This window comes from Dromiciops gliroides, chromosome 2, assembly GCF_019393635.1.
Source record: "Dromiciops gliroides isolate mDroGli1 chromosome 2, mDroGli1.pri, whole genome shotgun sequence".
Lineage (NCBI taxonomy): Eukaryota > Metazoa > Chordata > Mammalia > Microbiotheria > Microbiotheriidae > Dromiciops > Dromiciops gliroides.
In genome coordinates, this window is record NC_057862.1 from 471,427,884 (window position 1) to 471,446,510 (window position 18,627).

An 18,627-nucleotide genomic window follows, 5' to 3' on the forward strand; every position below is an offset into this window, starting at 1 on the left:
CTCTAGTTGGCAGAGACTGGGGCCCGCTGTGACTATGCCTTGTTCCTTGGAGCCTCGTCGGAGAATGCAGGAACCCTGGGTGCTGTGGCTGGTGCAGCTGCAGGATTGAAACTCTATCTCAATGAAACGTTCTCTGAACTTCGGCTGGACAGCCTTGCCCATTGGATGGAGGTGAGAAGCCAGAGATTGAACTGGGTTGGGGGGGAAAGTGGTGCTGGCCAGGAATATGATGGGATGCTGGCCAGCTCTGCTGAGCAGAGTAGAATGAAAAGGGCTGGAGGACCAGGAGTACTCGGCGGCCCTGCTGAAGTGATGTAAGAGGGACCCAGAGTTACCTCAAGCTACCCCCTCTCTGTCTGTAGCACTTTGAGACCTGGCCACACCATCTTCCCATTGTGGCGCATGCAGAACGACAGACTCTAGCCGCCATCCTCATGGTAGCCCAGTTGGCTCAGCGGCCTGTGCACATCTGCCACGTGGCCCGGAAGGAGGAGGTAAGGAGTGAGCGTGAGCACAAGCACATATGAGTGTGTGTTGAAGGGTAGGGGGACTGTGTCCGTGGTGGGAAGGAAAGAAGGAATGAGGTGATAGAAAGACAAGGGGTGCGAGATAGGAGATGGAACCTTGGGCCAGGATCTTCACAGCTTTCTGGTAGTCCACAGCTGTCCCAAAGGAACAAACAAACGGGGGGAGAGGGGGTTCCATCCCCAGAGTTGGGCCCTCTCTGGGACTCCCTCTTCTCTCCACCTACAGATCCTCTTAATTAAAGCAGCAAAGGCACGGGGGGTACTAGTGACCTGTGAGGTGGCCCCCCACCATCTGTTCCTAAGCCAAGCAGACATTGAGCGCCTAGGGCCTGGGAAAGGGGAAGTCCGGCCTGAGCTTGGCTCCCCTGAGGACGTGGAGGCTCTCTGGGAGAACATGGCTGTCATTGATTGCTTTGCCACCGACCATGGTAAGGAGGGAAGACTCAGTGTTGACTTTCTAAGTGCTAGTTTGGTTGTGAGCATTCGCTGTGCTAAAAGGCCTGGGGGTCTCTAAGCTCTTGATTGACAGCATGATGGTGGGGGAGAGGGGCAGAGGTCCCTCTGCTTTTCAAGAACAGCATCCTCCCCAAGTCCATCTTTTCCATTTCTTCCTTGAAGAGGAGCTGGGTCCTGAGGTAGCTCTGAGTCCTCAGGTAGGGAAGGCATCTTGGTCTTTCCAGCAACAATCCCTTTTCTTTCAGCTCCTCACACCCTGGAAGAAAAAACAGGGGACAAGCCTCCCCCTGGCTTCCCTGGCCTGGAAACCATGCTCCCGCTGCTGCTGACGGCTGTGAGTGAGGGCCGCCTCAGCCTGGATGACCTGCTACAGAAGCTCCACCACAACCCCCGGCGAATCTTCCACTTGCCCCAGCAGGAGGACACCTACGTCGAGGTGTGGGCTTGGGGTGGGAAGGTTCCTGAAGGAAAACAAGACCCCTGGATGGAGGCCTATATGAAAGAGGGAGGACTCCTTACTGAGAATGGGGGGGAGGGGAGGAGGGTAGTTTTGAACCCTGAGTTTGCTTGTTTTGGGGGGGATGCTGTGTCCAATTATGACCCCCCACCCCCCACCCCAACCTGTGTCCGGGACAGGTGGACCTGGAGCATGAATGGATCATTCCCAGCCACATGCCCTTCTCCAAGGCACACTGGACACCCTTTGAGGGGCAGCGGGTGAAGGGCACCATCCGGCGAGTTGTCCTTCGAGGGGAGGTTGCCTACATCGATGGCCAGGTATCCGGGCTCATGAGCCCCATCCCTCCCTCTCAATTCTTGGTCCAGCCTTCCTATTTTCTAACCCTACCTGTTCAGATAATTCAGTCATTTCCCCTCCTACACCTTTACTTCTATAGAATTTCATAGAGCTTAGAGGGACCTTTGAGGTCATTAAATCCAACCCAGCTTCCCAGCCATTTGTCATTCAGCTTCTGTTTGAGCATGCCAGTGAGTGGAAACTTACTTCTCCGCCCCCTCCTTTATCCCTCCCCCCACACAGTCCCATTCTATTTGGATTTGCTAGGAAATTTTTTCCCTTATTTTGAGATAAAATCTGCTTCCTTTAACTGTCACTGATGATGGTTCAGCCTGGGGGCCAACCAGAATAAGTAACACCTCTTTTACATGACTGCCCTTTAGCTGTTTGCAGAAGTAATTCAGTGAGGTGGGTCTCTTTCCATCTGTCCCCCAAACTGGGCCCCTCCCTCTTTCCCCAATAAAAAGAAGCTGTCTGTAGACCCAAGTCCAACCATGACTTAGAGCTTCCCCACAGCAGACCGTCCATTGAGTTTGCTTTGTGCTGGTGATCCCCAGACGATGCCAGCCATTGGCTTTGCTATGTGCATGTGGGCATTACAAAGGCATTGGCCATGACCCCTGATTGCTCTCCCACCATGTTCCTGCTCAGTCTATTTCCAGTGGCTTCCCTCCCTGACTCTATCCTCACTCCTTTTTTCCTGGTCTCTTGTGTACAGGTGCTAGTGCCTCCTGGTTATGGGCAAGATGTGAGGAAGTGGCCTCAGGGTCCAGTGCCTCAGCTCCTGCCCTCAGCCCCACCCAGCGAGAGCACCAAGGTACGGAGCCGAGGGGTGCAGGTGGTCACGGCCAGCTGATTCAAGAGGGGCCATGAGGCGCTTCTCAAACATTTTCTCTACGGTTTTACTTGGAAGAGAACTTAGGGTCATCTAATCTAAGTTGTAGCTGTGCAGGTATTGCCTACACTGGTTATAAACACCCCAGTATCTGCTTGAAGTTCTCTCCAGGAGGAGGGAACCCCCTTCCTCCCTCCCCAGGCAGCCATTTCACTTTGTGGACAGCTTTGATGGAGACTTTCCCCCCAGATTTCCTCCTGCTTCCTCCTGTCTGTCCTCTGGGGCTGCCTGATTCCTCTTACTCAAAGGTGGCCACTATGTTTCCTTGGATGTTCCTTTTGTCAGGCAAACCAACTGGCTCTAGCATGACATGACCTCAGATCCCCTCACTATTATAGTCACCCTCCTCTGGACTGCCATAGCAGGAAACACAGAATTAATCAGAATGGATGGGGAGCATGGTGGTGCCAATTTGAAACATTTGTGACAGACCCTGGGTCATTATTAACTTACACCAGAAGCCAAACTAAAGGCACTGGCGTGTTGTAAACACAAAGGAATCAGTTTACAGATGATATTGAGGATCATCTTAGTGATGGGGAAGAGGAGGGATAAGGGGTCTGTGAGAACAGTGAGTTTGGTTTTCTTCAGGGAGGGGAAGGAAGGAGGGACCTTTGGTTGATGCCTCAAAAAGGATGCACCTGTGTTACCTTCACAGACTCCTGAAAGGCCCCGCCGTGGCATGCCAGGCCTTCCTGACGGCCGCTTCCACCTCCCACCTCGAATTCACCGAGCTTCTGACCCTGGCCTTCCAGGTGAGGGAGATTCTGCCAATATTGACCATAGGGATGGTCTTCTCTCTGCATTTATCTGAGGACCCAGGGTAGAGGAGTAGGTCTGTGGGGGCTCAGCAGTTCTTCCAAGTCATCTTTTTGCTTAACACCCTAGATTAATGACCTCCCCCCCCCCTCCCCCCCGCTCTAACTCCTGCTCTTTTCCTGTTCTTGTCTCCCCACTCCTCCCACCAAGTTTGATCCATTTTTTTTATCCTTCAATTTCGATAAGTAAGAGATCAGGGGTGATTGTCCCTTCCCCAGCTTCCCCTTATTCCTCCTCTCTTGTTATGGGCAGCTACGTTCATCAACTCAAGAGCCAGGACCCCACAAGGCAACAGAATGTGGGGTAAAATGGGGCCTATTTCCCCATGGAGTGTCTCTTAAGTTGCTGTGAGCCTGGCCTTTCAGTCTTGCATAAGAGCCATGCTGTCATGGGGCTGAGGACTGGGGATGGGGGAGGGAATGAGGAGGAGAGCTGCTACCTGTGTACAGTTTGCTGGATCAGGCCACGTGTTGTTGGTGTGTACCTGTATGCCTGTAGACCAGAGCTACTTATCTCTCTACTCTCCACTAACCTGCTGTGGCTGCCTTGGTGTGAACTGGTTTAATATACACAGTGTGATAAATAAGGATCCTGGGAGAAGAATGACTACTCTTGACTCCAGTCAAAAACTTATTTCTGTCCTTTTCCCTTTATTTCTGTCCTTTTCCCTTTGTAGCCGAAGAGCCCAAGGAAAAGCCCTCCCGGAAGGCAGTGGAGCCAGGTGGGAGACGCTTTCTCTATGGGGAAGCACCATGAACCACAGGGCTAGTAGGGAGGAGATGGAGGGAAACTAGAGTTAAATACTTTTTTTTCTTTTTTTTTTTTTTAAGTGAGGCAATTGGGGTTAAGTGACTTGCCCAGGGTCACACTGCTAGTAAGTGTTAAGTGTTTGAGGCCAGATTTGAACGCAGGTACTCCTGACTCCAGGGCTAGTGATTTATCCACTGTGCCACCTAGCTGCCCCGAGTTAAATACTTTGACACACCTCCCACCCCAGGTTGAAGTAAGCCATGCTCTGACCAGTCACTTTTCTTGTCTCCCTGCTACAGATCTAGCAGGAACTCCTGATAGCTGCTGCTACCCTCCTCCAGTGCCTAGGCAGGCATCGCCCCAGAACTTGGGTACTCCTAGCCTGTTACATCCTCAGACCTCACCCTTGCTGCATTCTCTAGTTGGACAGCATATACTGTCTGTTCGTCAGTTTACCAAAGATCAGGTACCCGGCCTGGGGGGGAGGTGTCGTCAGGAGAACTCTGGGGTCTGTCGGGATTTGGAAGGTGTAATCTGAAAAAAGTGTAGTCCCTGACTGTCGTGTGACCCTCTTCAGATGTCCCACCTGTTCAATGTGGCACACACCCTGCGGATGATGGTACAGAAGGAACGAAGCATAGACATTCTCAAGGTCAGAACCAGAGGTGTGGGTCTGTAGGGCTTGCATGGGGCTCCCATGGTGAACCTTCTGTCAGCAGCAAGAGGGAAGATTATCGTTTCCATGGATGTCCCCTTTCTGCCACACACTTAGATAATATCATAGCTTTTGATGTTTCTTGTGCAGCATCCTATGGAATAGACCTTACCCTCCCCAACACTCAGAGGATGTTACCTGTCCCCTTTTCTGCTTTGCTTTCTAAAATCTCACTTAGCAAATCTGACTTAATTAACTTGGTTGTATTACTAGGAAGGGCCAGCCTTCTATCCCTCCTAGGGAGCATATATATATATATATATATACTTTTTATTTTCCCCTATTTTTACTTTTCCTTTTTATTTATTTATTTATTTTCTCTTTATTTAGCATTTTATTTTCCCCCCAACTACATGGAAAAACAATTTTTAACATCTATTTTTAAAACTTTGTGTTCCAATTTTCTACCTTCCTCCCCCATATTTCTCTCCCCCCTCCTCCTTTAAGAAGGCAAGCAATTCAACATAAGTTATACATGTCATATAGTTATAGTCAGGGCATAAATTTTTTAACAGTGATTTTCTAGAGAGAAAGTTTTAACCAAAAATCGATGGTGGGGTGTTCTACTCTGTAGCAGACCACTGGGGCAAATACTTCTTGGTAGATGGGCCTTTTCAGTATCTTGAATTTTATACCACATAGACCGTCACTTCTCCTTGGGGGTAAGATGGCGCCCTTGGGGGAAGGTTATTCATTGCCTTTGTCTTCTCTGGAGTAAATCTACTTCCCCTATGTCCTTTTTCCCAGGGCAAGGTGATGGCCTCCATGTTTTATGAAGTGAGTACACGCACCAGCAGTTCCTTTGCAGCAGCCATGGCGAGGCTCGGGGGCTCTGTGCTCAGCTTCTCCGAAGCCACGTCATCTGTCCAGAAGGGAGAATCCCTAGCAGACTCTGTCCAGACCATGAGCTGCTATGCCGACGTCGTTGTGCTCCGGCACCCCCAGCCTGGAGCTGTGGAGGTAAGAAGGGTCGAGGGCCGAGGGGGAAGCAAAAAGAGATGTAGGCTGTTGGATTGAACTAGGAAGACGCTGGGGACCCAACTGTGGATGAGGAGACACTCGTGTGAAACAGGATTGTCAGTTGTATTGGCATTATTACGGTCCCTTTGTTCAGTTTTGTTTTTTCTAAAGAATTTGTAATGAGAAATTTTACTTTAACAAATACAAACACATCTAGCATACTCTGTATTGAGCCACCCACTGTGCCTGGCTGTGGGAAACCATCGCAGAATTGATATTTAGAAGGTACCTCAGGGGCCATTTAGGACACCCATCCATGAAAGGAATCCCCGTTAGGTCATCCATCCCATGAGTGATCCCATCCATCACCCCCAGGACATCCCAGCTCACCTTAGGTAGCTCTCTAACTGTCAGGGAAGCTTTCCCCAAATCGAGCCCAAATGGGCCTCTCTGTTCCCTGCCCATCACTCCTGATTCTGTCCTCTAGGGTCAGATAGAACAAGTCTGATCTCTCCTTCATATAGTAGCCCTAAAACAGTTGTCGTGTCCTTCCTGGGTCTGCTCTTCCCCGGGCTAACCCTCCCCAGCTCCTTCAGCTGCTCTCCTGGCCAGGACTCCAGGCCCTTCCTCATTGGTGACCCTCCTGGGCATGCTGCAGTTTATCATTGTTCTTCCCAAAACACAGTCCTCAGAACTGGAGACGGAATGAGTTCTAATAAGGGCAGAGGACAGTGGCACTGCCACTGTGCAGCCCAAGAGAAGCAGCCCCTCGGCATTTTGTGATGACTGACATGTTGAACAACTGCTGTTTGACCATGCCTCCCCCATTTACGCTTGTAAAGCCAATTTGATTTATCCAAAAGTGCAAGACTTTGCATTTGACCCTATTGAATTTTGTCTTATTTAGATTCTAGCCTATCAGAATTTTTAGATCCTGACCCTGTCATCTGGACAGCTAGGTGGTCCAGGAGATAGAGTGCTATGCCTATAGCCAGGAAGACCTGAGTTCAAATCCAGCCCAAGAGACTTACTAGCTGTGTGACCTTAGGCAAGTCACTTAACATCTCCGAGTCTCAGTTTCCTCATCTGTAAAATGGGGATAATAATAGCACCTACCTCCTAGGGTTGTTGTGAAAATCAAATGAGATCATATTTGTAAAGCGCTTAGCTCAGTAGCTAGCACAAAGTAAGTATCATATAAATGCTAGTTATTTTCATTATTGTTATCATCCTTATGTGTTAAGGAAGTATCCCTCTCAACTTTGTGTCTTCTACAGTTAGGGAACATGTCATCTCATACTATCTATGCCTTTGTCCAGATCATTGATCCCTGAGGCACTCCACTGGAGACCTCTGCCACACGGACATGGAACCATTAACAACTACTCTCTAGACTCAGGCATCCAACCAGTTCTGAATGAATACATCTTGGCTATATTATCATGCAGTCCATATCTCTGCTTTCTCTTGTTTTTAGAAAAAGAGTAGGGCTTAATGAGGTTGATCTGTGTGATGTTCTTGATAAAGCCCTACTAGCTCTTTGTAATCCCTGCTTCCCTTTCTAGATGTACCTCCACCATCTCTTTAATGATCTTTTCTAGAATTTTCCCAGGAATCAGAATTGTCGAGCCCACCGGCTGATAGCTTCCCCCTTTTGAATCAGAGCATCGTCTGCCCTTCTCCAATCTTGTGCTTCTTTCATTTTTCGTGATTTTTAAATATCACTGACAAAAGCTTAGAAATCGCACCTCCCAGTTCTTTCAGGTCAGGACCAGAAGATGGAGTTAATTTATTTGGACTGCGTAACTTCAGTTCACCTGGGACAGCCTGGTGCTGTCTCACTCTTCTCTTATTTATGTTGGGCATCCTCTCCCCATTAGTCATTGATGTGTCTGTCGTTTCCAGTGTAAAGGCCATTCTCTTGCAGAGAAAACAGAAACAACATATGAGTCAGGCAGACCTGCCTGCCTTCTTCCTGTTGTCAGCTGCCATCATTCCATCCACCCCAGGCTAAAGTCCTGCCTCTTCTTAGCTCCTCCGTTTTCTCCCAGTGTATGTAGCCCAAAGCCCATTTGGTTGTGCTGCATCCCCCATCAGTCAGCCTCTGCTCATGCTGAGCCGGAGTGTTCCTCATATTTTTTTATAGTATGTCTCATGCTTTTGTGTTCATTTTCTGTTACTTGGCCTTGCTTCCATCTTCTGGGCATTTCTTTTGAGCTTGGCCCTGTGATATTTAATGTGTGTGTGTGTGTGTGTGTGTGTGTATGCATATATGTCTATGTATGTATTTTGAGTCTGTGAGGGATAGTTGAAAAACAGGATGGCTGTCAGGAGGCCAAAAGCTCTTGACGGGCTAGAGCATTGTGCTAGATATGAGAAAAACTTAGGGCAGAATAAGTATAAACGTTATATTTGGGTACAAAAAAAAATCAGCTTTACAAACCCAAGATGAAGGAAGGATGATTAGCTGGTAGGTGTTCTGAACAAGCTCCCAGGACCTCAAGTAGACCCCAAGCTCCATATGACTCAGCAGCACGACACCATCTTGTGCTGTGTCGGGAGGCGTGGCTTCCTGAAACAGAGGTGATGTAGAGACTGCTCAGGCCTCTTCTGGAGTGCTGGGTTCATATTGTGGCACTGTGGTGTAAGAAGGACATGGATAATCTGGAGAGAACCCAGAGAAGAGCAGCCAAGAAGACCAAAGCCTTGAGTCCATATGAGAATCAGTTGAAGGATGTGGGCGTGTTTAACCTGGGGAGGACGTGGCAGCTGTTGTGAAGTGTTTGAAGGGCTGCTTTGTGGAAGAGGCATTAGACATGTTGTTTGGCCTAGGAGCAGGAATTGGAAGCTGCAGAAAAGCCTGGTTTAGGCCAGGTCTCAGGAAAAGCCTCACAGCTGGTGTCATTCAGTTGTTTATGACTCTTGGTGACCCCCTTTGGGGTTTTCTTGGCAAAGATACTGGATTGTTTGCCATTTCCTTTTCTGGCTCATTTTACAGAGGAGGAAACTGAGGCAGACAGGATTAAGTGACTTTCCCAGAGTCTCACAGTGTCTGAGGCAAGATTTGAACTTAGGTCTTCCTGACTCTAGGCCCAGCACTCTTTTCTACTATGCCACCTAGCCACCCCCAAAATGGAACAGGCTCCCTCAAGAGGTCCTGAGTCCCCTCTTGGGAACTGTTAGTACACGTAGGCTTTTACATTAGAGGGCTTCCACTTGCTTAAAAAGATGCGTGTTAGGACCAATATCATCCAGTTTTTTATCTGTTTTCTTGCCATTTAAAGTTGTCTGCATTTACAGACAACTTTGAAAGAGCCGCCAACTATTGTGACCTGAGTACTAGTTGAGCATATTGTTCTTTTGGTTCTGCTTTGTTCATTCCTGGTCACTTTGTAAATGTATCCCTGAATTTTTTTTTTTCCTCACTTCTCTATATTCGTTATTCCTTATGGCACAGAGTAACAGTGTGGGGAGAGGGGGCTAGGGAAGGGGGGGCGGGCGGAGCTTGGACTGAGATGACAGGGGTTGAGGGGTTCTGGGAGGCTTGGAATCAAATGTCACTGTCGTCGGTGGGAAAGAACAAGGACTGAAGTGTCGAGTGTACATGAGACTATTCGTATACCTCATGAGTCCACACTGTGTTCATAAGGCACAATTCTTAGACGTTTCCTGTGACTGGGTAGCCTGAGAGTAGCCCTCTAGTCCTCCCCCCAAACCCATATTGTACAGATTCATCAGTTCTAGCCAAACTGCTCCCCTCGCCGTTCTCAGTACACAACAGTGGAGGGTGCCCTGGCTTTGGCCTCAGCACTTGGTTCAGAGAGAGATGTTTCTGATACCTTCTACCTCTGTGGCCTTGAGTGAGTCAGTCTCACTTTCTTCCTCTCCAAAAAGGGGGTGCTGGGCTAGACAGCCTCTAGTGACCTTCCATCTCTAGCTCTAGGGTCCATGATCTCTGGACTCCATCCCTTTTCAGAGGTCGTCCCTGTGCCTGTGATGTTCTCCTTCCTCACTTGGGGCTTCTTGGCCTCCCTACCTCCTTTTAAGAGGTCAGCTCTGGGGGCCATAGGCCTTTGCCAGTTGCCCCAGTTGTTAGTGCGATCTCCCCAATGACCCCAACAAAAGGCTTTGTATTTAGTACCTATTGATGTCCTGTGCAGGTGTTGTCTGCCCTCCTTCAAGTAAAATGGAAGAATCTTGATGGCAGAGAATGAATTGGTTTTTTATCCCCAGCTCCAAGCACACTGCCCAGCATGCAGAAGGCACTTAATAAATGCTTATTGAATTTCATCGTAGCGTCATTGCTTAGGAGCACTTTTGTAACTTTTCTTGAACACATTCTAAATGCTCCACCAGCAGTGAAAGTAATAGGCCTTTTTTTGGGGGGGGTGTGAGGCAATTGGGGTTAAGTGACTTGCCCAGGGTCACACAGCTAGTAAGTGTTAAGTGTCTGAGGCCGAATTTGAACTCAGGTACTCCTGAATCCAGGGCCGTTGCTCTATCCACTGCGCCACCTAGCTGCCCCAATAGGCCTATTTTTATTTGCATTGTTCTTGGTTATTATTAAAAGTAGGCACTTTTTAAGATTGGTATGGATATTTCAGTTAGTCTCTAACATCTCTTGTGTAGCTGGCAGCAAAGCACTGCCGGAGGCCAGTGATCAATGCTGGGGATGGAGTAGGAGAGCACCCAACCCAGGCCTTGCTGGACGTCTTTACCATCCGAGAGGAGCTAGGAACAGTCAATGGCATGACGGTAAGAGAGAACACTGGAGCCTCGGGTCCCGCCCCTTCGTCAGCAGCCTCCAGCCTCCAAAGGGACGTTGTGTTTTTAGCCTTGACTGTGCTGAGAATGGCTTGAGAGGCATCACAGGGCAGGTTGATTCTGAAGGAGAAGATGAGTACTCGAGATGGCCTCGCAGCCCTTGCATTTTCTGACTGCTTAAGGCAAAGGCTAGGTCTTGCTGAGGGCTCCTGTGACTGGAGTGACTTCTGAGTAAAAGGGCCTGGTTCTTTTCCCTAGATCACGATGGTAGGAGACCTCAAGCACGGACGGACAGTGCACTCTCTTGCCTGCCTGCTCACCCAGTACCGAGTCAGCCTGCGCTACGTGGCACCCCCCAGCCTGCGCATGCCACCTGATGTCCTGTCTTTTGTAGCTTCCAGAGGGACTAAGCAGGTGAGCCTCCCGTTTTCAGTCTGGTGCCCTTCTTTCTCTGTCATCTTGGTGTGGCAGCTCATCCTGGGCAGATGGGCTTGAGTGGGCCAGGGAGCAGCAGTTTGTGTGCTGTCCTGGCTTTCACCCTGGTTTCTTCCCCCTTTCTTCATTTTTCTAGGAGGAATTTGAGAGCATTGAGGAGGCACTGCCTGACACAGATGTCCTTTATATGACTCGGATTCAGAAGGAACGGTTTGGCTCCAGCCAGGAATATGAAGCTGTAAGTGCTCAGGACAGTGGCTTGGAAGGGGGTGGGGGGCTGTAGTTGCTGGGTAAAAGGACGGTCCTATCCCCAACAAACTCACTGGGCTTCCCTTGGGTGTTGGCCACACACCTGTGACTTCTGCCCCCCCCCCCCCCTTTCCTTCCTTTCAGTGCTTCGGCCAGTTTATCCTCACGCCACACATCATGACCCGGGCCAAGAAGAAGATGGTTGTGATGCACCCAATGCCTCGAGTCAATGAGATCAGGTGAGACGGGCTCGAGGTTAGGGCAGTGGAACTAGTAAATACTTGAAATAAGCCACCAGGACCTGACTCTTGGCATTGTTCTCAGAAGCCCCTCTGGGTTCAGACCCCTCTTCTCTATAGGCTTCCCACTAGGGGGAAAAGGGATCAAGGAGTAACTGGGGCATGCCACAGTGACCTGTCACTCTCCCCCTACAGCGTGGAGGTGGACTCGGACCCCCGGGCTGCCTACTTCCGGCAGGCCGAGAACGGCATGTACATGCGGATGGCCCTCCTTGCTACCGTACTGGGTCGGTTCTAGAGCCCAGCTCTACCAGTTTCCCTCTGCTGTTCCTGCCGCTGGGCAAGGATTCCTGGTGCCCCCCACGGGGGCAGCACATTGAATGTGAGACTGTGGCATAGCCTCAGAGCACAGATACATACAAACTTGCAAGCCTTTGGGCTGGGACTTCTCCAGCTTTGGGGTGAGGCAGGGTGTCGGGGGTTAGGGCCTCCACCTCACCTTGCCCACATTGCTGTCCCCCCCTTCCCCCCATCACTAGCCTTTAAAGGTATATAATAACTTTTCTATTACCTGATCTCAGAGCCATTTCCTGGATTTAATAAACAGCTGAGCTGCCTCTATTTATCGTTTCCTCCAAATCTGACATTGTCTATGAAGGGAGGAATTTTCTCTGGCTGAGTGTACTGGGGCTCGTTTACTTAACACAGCAGCAGGGACTACATCACCATCATCCTTCCTCCTGATGCCGGTTACTCTGGATCCTGTTGCTTTTTGGGCCCTTAGGGCACAAGCCTATCAAAGATGGTTTATATTTTTATAGTGATCATGAAGGAGACAATTGTAGAGGGAGGCAGACAAGGATACAAAGTTCGGTGTTAGGGATTTTTGAGTTATTGAAATGGAATCCTGGTAAGATAACTGAAATTGTTGACATCTCAGAGAAACATCTTCCTGAAACCATTCTGTCTATTAAGAGGGGGAAGGAGTTGGGGAGTGAGTGAACCTTAATATCATCAGAATTGGCGCAAAGAAGGACTAACAATAAGATTTAGGACAGGATGCTGTAATATTTCTTCCTATTTTCCAAAGAGGGAACATAGAGGCCCAAGTATGCTTCGACACCTTGCAAAAGCATCCTAACACCTAACTCCAAACTAATGCTGGAACCTTCCCGAGCAGGGTGGTGTTTATCCTCTTTCAAGGCAGAGTTCTCCAGGAAAGTCTCCTTCCCTCCCATCTCTCCACTTCCCAGAGACTCAAGGTTCTAGATCTGGCCAGCCTTTCTCTCGAATGCCAAGACCCACAATTTCTGTTAGCCTCCACAGCAGCCCTGTTCTCCCAAAACTATATGGTTTCAGAAAGGAAAGGGAATTTAGTAATTTAGTCCAACTTCACTCCCCACCCTCACTTTATAAATGAGGAATCAGAAGTTAAAATGAATTGTCCAGGGTTGCACAGGTAGCAAATAGTAAAGATTGGTTTTGAACCCAGTGTTTTGGGATTCCCAATCAAGTGCTATCTTCCACTGCACCTTTCTATCTCTGGTGCCATTCATGAAGCTCAATGCCCATCTCTTCTTGGATCTTTTAAGCTCTTTCAACCTGCCCACCATGACTGGGGGCATGTGATGCCCCTTTGGGGGTCAAGGGAAATAGCCCCAAAGCTGGCCTCATTGGTCCTCATGCTTCTTTCAGACACAGTGAAGGCCAAAGCTACGAGGGGGTTATTTGGTAAAAGGCTTCCATAGAGACGATGTGACATAGCAGATTAAGCACCGGGCTTGGATTCAGGAAGACTTGGGTTCAAATGCAAGCTCTGATCTGTAGACCTTCTGCGTGCCTAGCACATAGGACAAAGACCAAAATGAAATACTCCCTGCTTATTTATATTTGAGCAGATTGATGTTGTCTATACAAACTGGAGCTGCTTGATGGTACAATGGCTAGAGCACTGGGCCTGGAGTCAGGAGGACCTGAGTTAAAATTCTGCCTCAGACACTAGCTGTGATGCTGGGCAAGTCACTAAACCTTATATGCCTCAGTTTCTTCATCTGTATAATGAGCTGGAGAAGGAAATGGCAAACCACTCCAGTATCTTTGCCAGGAAAACCCCAAATTGGGTCATGAAGAGTTGGTCACAACTGAACAACAAAATACAAATGAAAGCTGACACTTTTGATATAGATCCTAAAATGATGTATTCAAACCCTGAGTGATGCCTCTAGTTGAATTAGAGCAGGGCTTCTTAAACTTTTTCCACTTGTGACCCCTTTTCACCAGAGAAATTTTTATACAACCCTGGTATATAGGTATATGAAATAGGTATATGTAACCTTTTACTGTTACCAAATTTTTCACAATCCCCACATTCAGTTACTCAACCTACAGTTAGAGCAGCCATACCAATAGCTGTCTCTGTGAAACTGTAAATTTGCTCCTGAATTGTTAATACATTATCAAAGCACCTGCTTCCCACCAACTTGTCAGTTGCCCTGGTAATGAAGAATTTAAATGTTTTGCTACCTACCATAAAGGAAATAAAAATCTAGTGGAAGAGGTGAGATCTATATACACGTAACCACTGGTCTTCCTTTTGACATACGTGTTTGCTGATGTTACCTTGAAATTAGATTAGCTGTTGGATAAGATTGGGATACTGAGTGTGGATCTGAGCAGTTTGAGATGATTGGATAAATAATAGCCTGTGATGCTGTGTGACCTTGGGCAAGTCACTTAACCCCAATTGCCTCACCAAAATAATAATAGTAGCCCATGTAGGTCATTTAGTAGTTAGGTGGCATAAAAATATTGTTTAGGAATCTGACCAGCATTTTGAGGTTAGGACCTGGTGCTGAGGGAAGAGCAGCCCAGCTGGAAATTGGAGAATCTCTTTGGAAAGCCCTCTGTAGGAATGTTACTTTCATAAAAATTTGGATTTACCTAAGTAGAGGGATTACAACTACAAAAACATAACCTCCTGATGTCATATTGTCCTCTTCCAGAATGAAGGACAAACAACAATCCACTTGCTATCTACCAAGGGCAGCTTGGTGGTGTAGTGGCTAAAGCACTGGGCCTGGAGTCAGGACCTGAGTTCAAATTCTGCCTCAGGCACTTATTAGCTGTGTGACTGTGGGCAAGTTACTTAACCCCATTTACCTCAGTTTCCTCATCTGTAAAATGAGCTGGAAAAGGACGTGGCAAAACCACTCCAGGATCTCTGCCAAGAAAACCCTAAATAATGTCAGAGTCTGATGCAAATGAAATCACTGAACAACAAACAATGTACCAGGAATTCAAATTCAAACTTCACAAAAGTGAGACAGTCCCTGCCCTCCACTAACATTCTAAAAGGGGAAGACAGTACATTTATAGGAAAGGGGTGGGGCAGGGAGTTTGGTCTAGGGAGCTACAAGAATGGTGAGAGGTGTCATGGCAGTAGATTATCATGTCTTCTGCAGAAATAGTGGCAACACTTTTGATAACAGTTCCCAGAGTAAGGTGGAAAGTGTATTATGGTCAGGGGCAGCTAGGTAGTATGGTGGATAGAGACTTGGGCCTTGAGTCAGGGAGACCCAAGTTCAAACCTGGCCTCATACACTCATTAGCTGTGTGACCCCTCATAAATCATTTAACCTCTGTCTCTCCTATTTCCTTAACTGTCAAATAGGACTAACACTAGCACCTACTTCCCAAGGTAGGGAGGATTAAATGAGATAGCTATAAAGCACTTAGCACAGTGCCTAGCAGGTGCTTAATAAATTCTTGTTTCCTGCCTCTCTAGGGGGAGGGGAAATGATGGTACATGCATAATGATCACCACAAAGTATATTTTTAAAACTAAGATGATTGCACCTATAATAAGTCCTCTGATCTGTTTAAAGATGTGATAAAATTTGACACGCAAAAGTAAATACAATCAGAAAAAAACCTGTCAAATTCTGCCTAGAAGAGTAAAACATATATCATTAATCAAAGCAAACTCTTCTTGGTTAATATGTCATGAAAAAACAAACATGCCTTGCCAGTGTAAAGTTAGAAAAGGATACAGATGTGTGTTTTCACCTGCCTTTATCCCAGGAACCTCAGCATACATATTGATTTTCCCTTAAACACCCTCCCAGTTCCTCAACTTACTCATCTTCCATAGCCTCCTCCTCCCCCTGAGACAAATGAAAAAAAAACCTGAGAGATGAGTTTCTGGGTAATTAATCATTTATTAATTAGGCCAGCTGATAATAAGTTGATGGTCCATGGTTTCTCTCGGTAACCAAAGGCCCCTAATGGGAAAATACTAAATGCTTTAATATACTTTTAGTGCCCCCGACGGGTGAAAATCAACCCTGATTGGTGAACAGTTAAAGAGGGGATGGGCACATTAATGAGGAGGTGGGCTAAAAGTCTTCAGCTCTTCCCAACAGAGAATGTGACTTGATCATGAGACTCAGCTGCTTCCAGCATCTAGACAGAAATCCATCTCTACTCAGAGTTTTCTCCTTCATGAGCTGGGTCACCCTAAACTCCAGTGGAGGGGTGCAAGGGAATAGACAACATTTGGGGGCTAGAATTGACCTAGATTAGATTCTGTTTACACTATAAAAAAAGGAAGGTCTTCTAATTGGGTGAGGTCTTGCCCAAGAGGAGCACATCCCTGGAGGATCTGGGTAATCTCATTTATTAGATTTACAACTGGTCCCTGAATGAGGAAATAAAGAGAAAAAAACGAATCCTAATTTAATAATTGGTTACTAATATAATAGAACAATAATCACTTCTCTCACCCCCCACCTCAGCTACACACAGAGGTGGTTAAACCCTTGATTTTGCCAGCACCACAAACTATTTCTGAACTCTGAAATTCCCTTATTTCATCATAATCTTGTCATTCTACCTTCATCTTTCAGCTCCCTGTTCTCAGCCCTCATCTTGACCTCAACCCCTCATTTCTTTCCCAGTTCCTTTCCCATGTTGACTTCTTGATGAACCAGTTCAACTCTACACTATCCTCTTGAGTCTCTCAACCCCTTATCCTATGGCTGATCATGTCCCAACAACCCTCAGACTTGAATTACGCCCACCATCTGCTGCTCTCACTCCTACTTATGTTGTTACTGTTATGGGGTTTTGAGGCAATGGGGTTAAGTGACTTTCCCAGGGTCAAACAGCTAATAAGTGTCTGAGGTTGGATTTGAACTCAGCTCCTGATTCCAGGGCCAGTCTGCTCCTGTACAAAACAAAAGAAATCACAAAGCCATGTTGACTGGATCCACCACAAATTTATGTTACATATATCAACTGGGCCCTCACTGCAACTTGTTTTCAATCATTTTAGTTGCGTCTGACTTTTTGTGATTCCATTTGGGGTTTTCTTGGCAGAGATACTGGAGTGGTTTGCCATTTCCTTCTTCAGCTCATTTTACAGATGAAGAAATGAAAGCAAACAGGGTGAAGTGACTTGCCCAGGGTCACACAGCTAATAAGTGTCTGAGGTCAGATTTTAACTCAGGAAGATGAATTTTCCTGATTCCAGCCCAGCACTCTATCCACTTTGTTCACTGCACCACCTAGCAGCAAAGTAATCCTTTTTTTACCTCCCTAAAATGACTCACTATCCCACTTACCACTATGGCCCTTCTAAACCTTTTCATCCCTTTCCAGAACTCCCATAGATCCTCCCCTTCCACCCTCAGCCAAGAACCTTGCCTCATGTCACTGAAAAAAAAAATGAGGCCATTTGCCGAGAGCTCTGTCTTCTCTCATCTCACGTCACCCAGATTCCTTCTGCTACTATTTCTGCCTTCGTCCCTGTTTTACTTCTTGCCAAAGCAAACCCTTCAACATGCACAATTGATTCCATTCCACTGTCTTCTCCAGCAGATTCTATCATTCTTCCTCTCTCACTTATCTTCAGTCTCTCCCTATCTACTGTCTGCTTCCCCATTGCCTACAAACATGCCCATATCTCCCCTCTCCTCTAAAAACTCTTGATTAATCCACCCCCACTAGCTATCACCGCATATCTCTCCTCCATTTCTGGCTAAACTTCAGAAGGCTGTCTACAATCATGCCTCCAGTTCCTGTCACTCTCTTCTTGCCTAAATTCTGGTTTCTAGACCTAATCATTGAATTTGTTATGGGCCTATAGCACCCCAGAAGTTCTCTGGAGCACATCAAAGAAACTTCTGCTTGAGAAACTAAACCAGAGGACAGACATGCCTAGAGAGATAAATGGAACCAGATCGGACTAAACTAGCTCTTCGACCCCGCCCTTCATTCTAGTCTCCCTCCACTTCCTAATTTACCTAATACTGTCACACATCAATCTATACACCTTGGCCTTAGGGCAGAGTTCCAAAACTGATCAGATTAACATCTCAAAGGGAGTAGAGTAGGGACCCTGGGGTTATGGTCCTGGTGGGGCGAAGCATTAGTTGGCAAAATGCCCAGGGGGGATCAACCTGTCAGTGATGGGAGGACTCATGCAAGTGTAAGGGTAGAATGGTAGCTTGAAATAGATAAAGCATTTATTAAGTACGTACTGTATACCGGTCACTGTGCTAAACACTGGGAATATGAATAAAATCAAGCAAGATAGTTCCTGAGTTCTAGAAGTTCACATTCTAATGGGGCATATAATACTTCAAGGGGTGTTGGAGAAGGTGCCATAAGAAGGCATAAAAAGAGGGGGCAGCTAGATGACACAGTGGATAAAACACCTGCCCTGGATTCAAGAGGACCTGAATTCAAATCCAGTTTAAGACATTGACACTTACTAGCTGTGTGACCCTGGGCAAGTCGCTTAACCCTCAAATAAAACAAAACAAAAACCAAACACAAAAGGCATAAAAAGAGGCAGACATGGTGAGGAGAGGAGGCAGCAAGGCGGCTCAATGGATAGAGTGGTGGGCCTGAAGTCAGGAAGACCTGAGTTCAAATTTGACCTCAGACACCTTCTAGCTGTGTGACTAACCTCCGTTTGCCTTAATCTACTGGAGAAGGAAACGGGAAACCACTCCAGTATC

At 47.2% G+C, this 18,627-nt stretch overlaps 1 protein-coding gene across 2 annotated transcripts in view; it reads left to right on the forward strand.

Annotated features, from left to right (window-relative positions):
* CAD (carbamoyl-phosphate synthetase 2, aspartate transcarbamylase, and dihydroorotase) overlaps positions 1 to 12,217 on the forward strand; it is a 28,641-nt gene extending 16,424 nt beyond the window's left edge. The window contains exons 29-44 of one of the 2 annotated variants that reach the window (XM_043987731.1): positions 7 to 171; positions 363 to 494; positions 754 to 955; positions 1,229 to 1,419; positions 1,620 to 1,760; positions 2,498 to 2,596; positions 3,333 to 3,429; positions 4,170 to 4,214; positions 4,543 to 4,709; positions 4,821 to 4,895; positions 5,706 to 5,918; positions 10,548 to 10,673; positions 10,941 to 11,096; positions 11,254 to 11,355; positions 11,511 to 11,605; positions 11,801 to 12,217. In XM_043987731.1, coding sequence (XP_043843666.1) covers positions 7 to 171; positions 363 to 494; positions 754 to 955; positions 1,229 to 1,419; positions 1,620 to 1,760; positions 2,498 to 2,596; positions 3,333 to 3,429; positions 4,170 to 4,214; positions 4,543 to 4,709; positions 4,821 to 4,895; positions 5,706 to 5,918; positions 10,548 to 10,673; positions 10,941 to 11,096; positions 11,254 to 11,355; positions 11,511 to 11,605; positions 11,801 to 11,903 — 2,109 coding nt within the window. In that variant the 3' untranslated portion in view covers positions 11,904 to 12,217. Of the gene's footprint in view, positions 1 to 6; positions 172 to 362; positions 495 to 753; positions 956 to 1,228; positions 1,420 to 1,619; positions 1,761 to 2,497; positions 2,597 to 3,332; positions 3,430 to 3,745; positions 3,872 to 4,169; positions 4,215 to 4,542; positions 4,710 to 4,820; positions 4,896 to 5,705; positions 5,919 to 10,547; positions 10,674 to 10,940; positions 11,097 to 11,253; positions 11,356 to 11,510; positions 11,606 to 11,800 lie in introns of those variants that run through there. The other variant, XM_043987732.1, reaches the window with a different exon arrangement.
* Positions 12,218 to 18,627: the final 6,410 nt, after the last annotated feature.